General features: G+C 59.1%; 1 protein-coding gene across 1 annotated transcript in view; it reads left to right on the plus strand.

Moving 5' to 3' along the window:
- The window catches only part of MGAT4B (mannosyl (alpha-1,3-)-glycoprotein beta-1,4-N-acetylglucosaminyltransferase, isozyme B), a 6,639-nt gene that overhangs the window by 1,768 nt on the left and 3,781 nt on the right, over positions 1 to 1,090 (plus strand). The window contains 3 exon segments of the mRNA XM_010830683.1: positions 1 to 176; positions 548 to 594; positions 885 to 1,002. The exon segment at positions 1 to 176 is cut by the window's left edge and continues 41 nt beyond it. Coding sequence (XP_010828985.1) covers positions 1 to 176; positions 548 to 594; positions 885 to 1,002 — 341 coding nt within the window.

A 1,090-nucleotide genomic window follows, 5' to 3' on the forward strand; every position in this document is an offset into this window, starting at 1 on the left:
ATCCCCACGTGTGCCCTGGGCCGACCCTCCGCGTCCCTACAGTGTCGGTGGTGATGGGCATCCCCAGCGTGCGGCGCGAGGTGCACTCCTACCTGACTGACACGCTGCACTCACTCATCTCGGAGCTGAGCCCGCAGGAGAAGGAGGACTCCGTCATCGTGGTGCTGATTGCAGAGGCGAGTGGGCGGGGCCAGGCCGGGGCGCTCAGTGCAGGGCGCGGCCTAAAGGAGCGGGGAGAGGAAAACTGCAGGGTTGCAGAGGAGGAGACTCAAAGTTCAGTTGGTTTCATTCACAAACTTGCCAAGGTAAAAAATTGAAAGAGACAGTTTACGTTCTCCTCCTGGGGATGTGAAGTTACCTAGTCCGCCCCACCCCTTGGCCCCAGGTATCGAGAAGGGCTTTCTCTGAGGCACCTATGGCCCCTAGGCCCAGCCTTACTTAGCCTTTAGGATGGTGGGAGAAAGAGCTTTGTCCTTCCCCCAGCCTTTTCTTCCAGGCCATTTGGGGTGACAGCCTGACTCAGGGAGGGCACTTGGTCTTCCCACAGACTGACCCACAGTATACCTCGCTGGTGACAGAGAATATCAAGGCCTTGTGAGTACTGGCAGCCCAGCAAGGCTGGTGAAGGGAGGACTCTTTGTGAGGTGCTGGGCAGGCAGGAGCCTTCCATCTGTGGGAAAGGGTGCTTCCCTTCTTGGCTGTGGGGGTGGGTATGTAGAGATGACCCAACCCCTCTGAAGCCTCTGTGTGTCAGCAGGATGGGTGTGATATCGGGGGATGTCTGCCTGGTGGGCTTTAGGTAAAGGACGGGGTCTAGCTAGCTCAGCTCTGCCCCTGCTCTGGTCCCTGGAGTCTGCAAACTCACTGGGCCTTCCTGTCCCCAGGTTCCCTACGGAGATCCATTCTGGGCTCCTGGAAGTCATCTCCCCTTCCCCCCACTTCTACCCTGACTTCTCCCGCCTCCGAGAGTCCTTTGGGGACCCCAAGGAGAGAGTCAGGTACTAGTCCTATCCCTCTCCCTGTGCCCCCAGCCACCTGCCCCCCTGTGCTAAGGAACCTAGCCTGTGGGTGTCTTGAGTCCCGAGTCCTT

This window comes from Bison bison, unplaced genomic scaffold, assembly GCF_000754665.1.
Source record: "Bison bison bison isolate TAMUID 2011002044 unplaced genomic scaffold, Bison_UMD1.0 scf7180017864519, whole genome shotgun sequence".
Classification (NCBI taxonomy): Eukaryota; Metazoa; Chordata; class Mammalia; order Artiodactyla; family Bovidae; genus Bison; species Bison bison.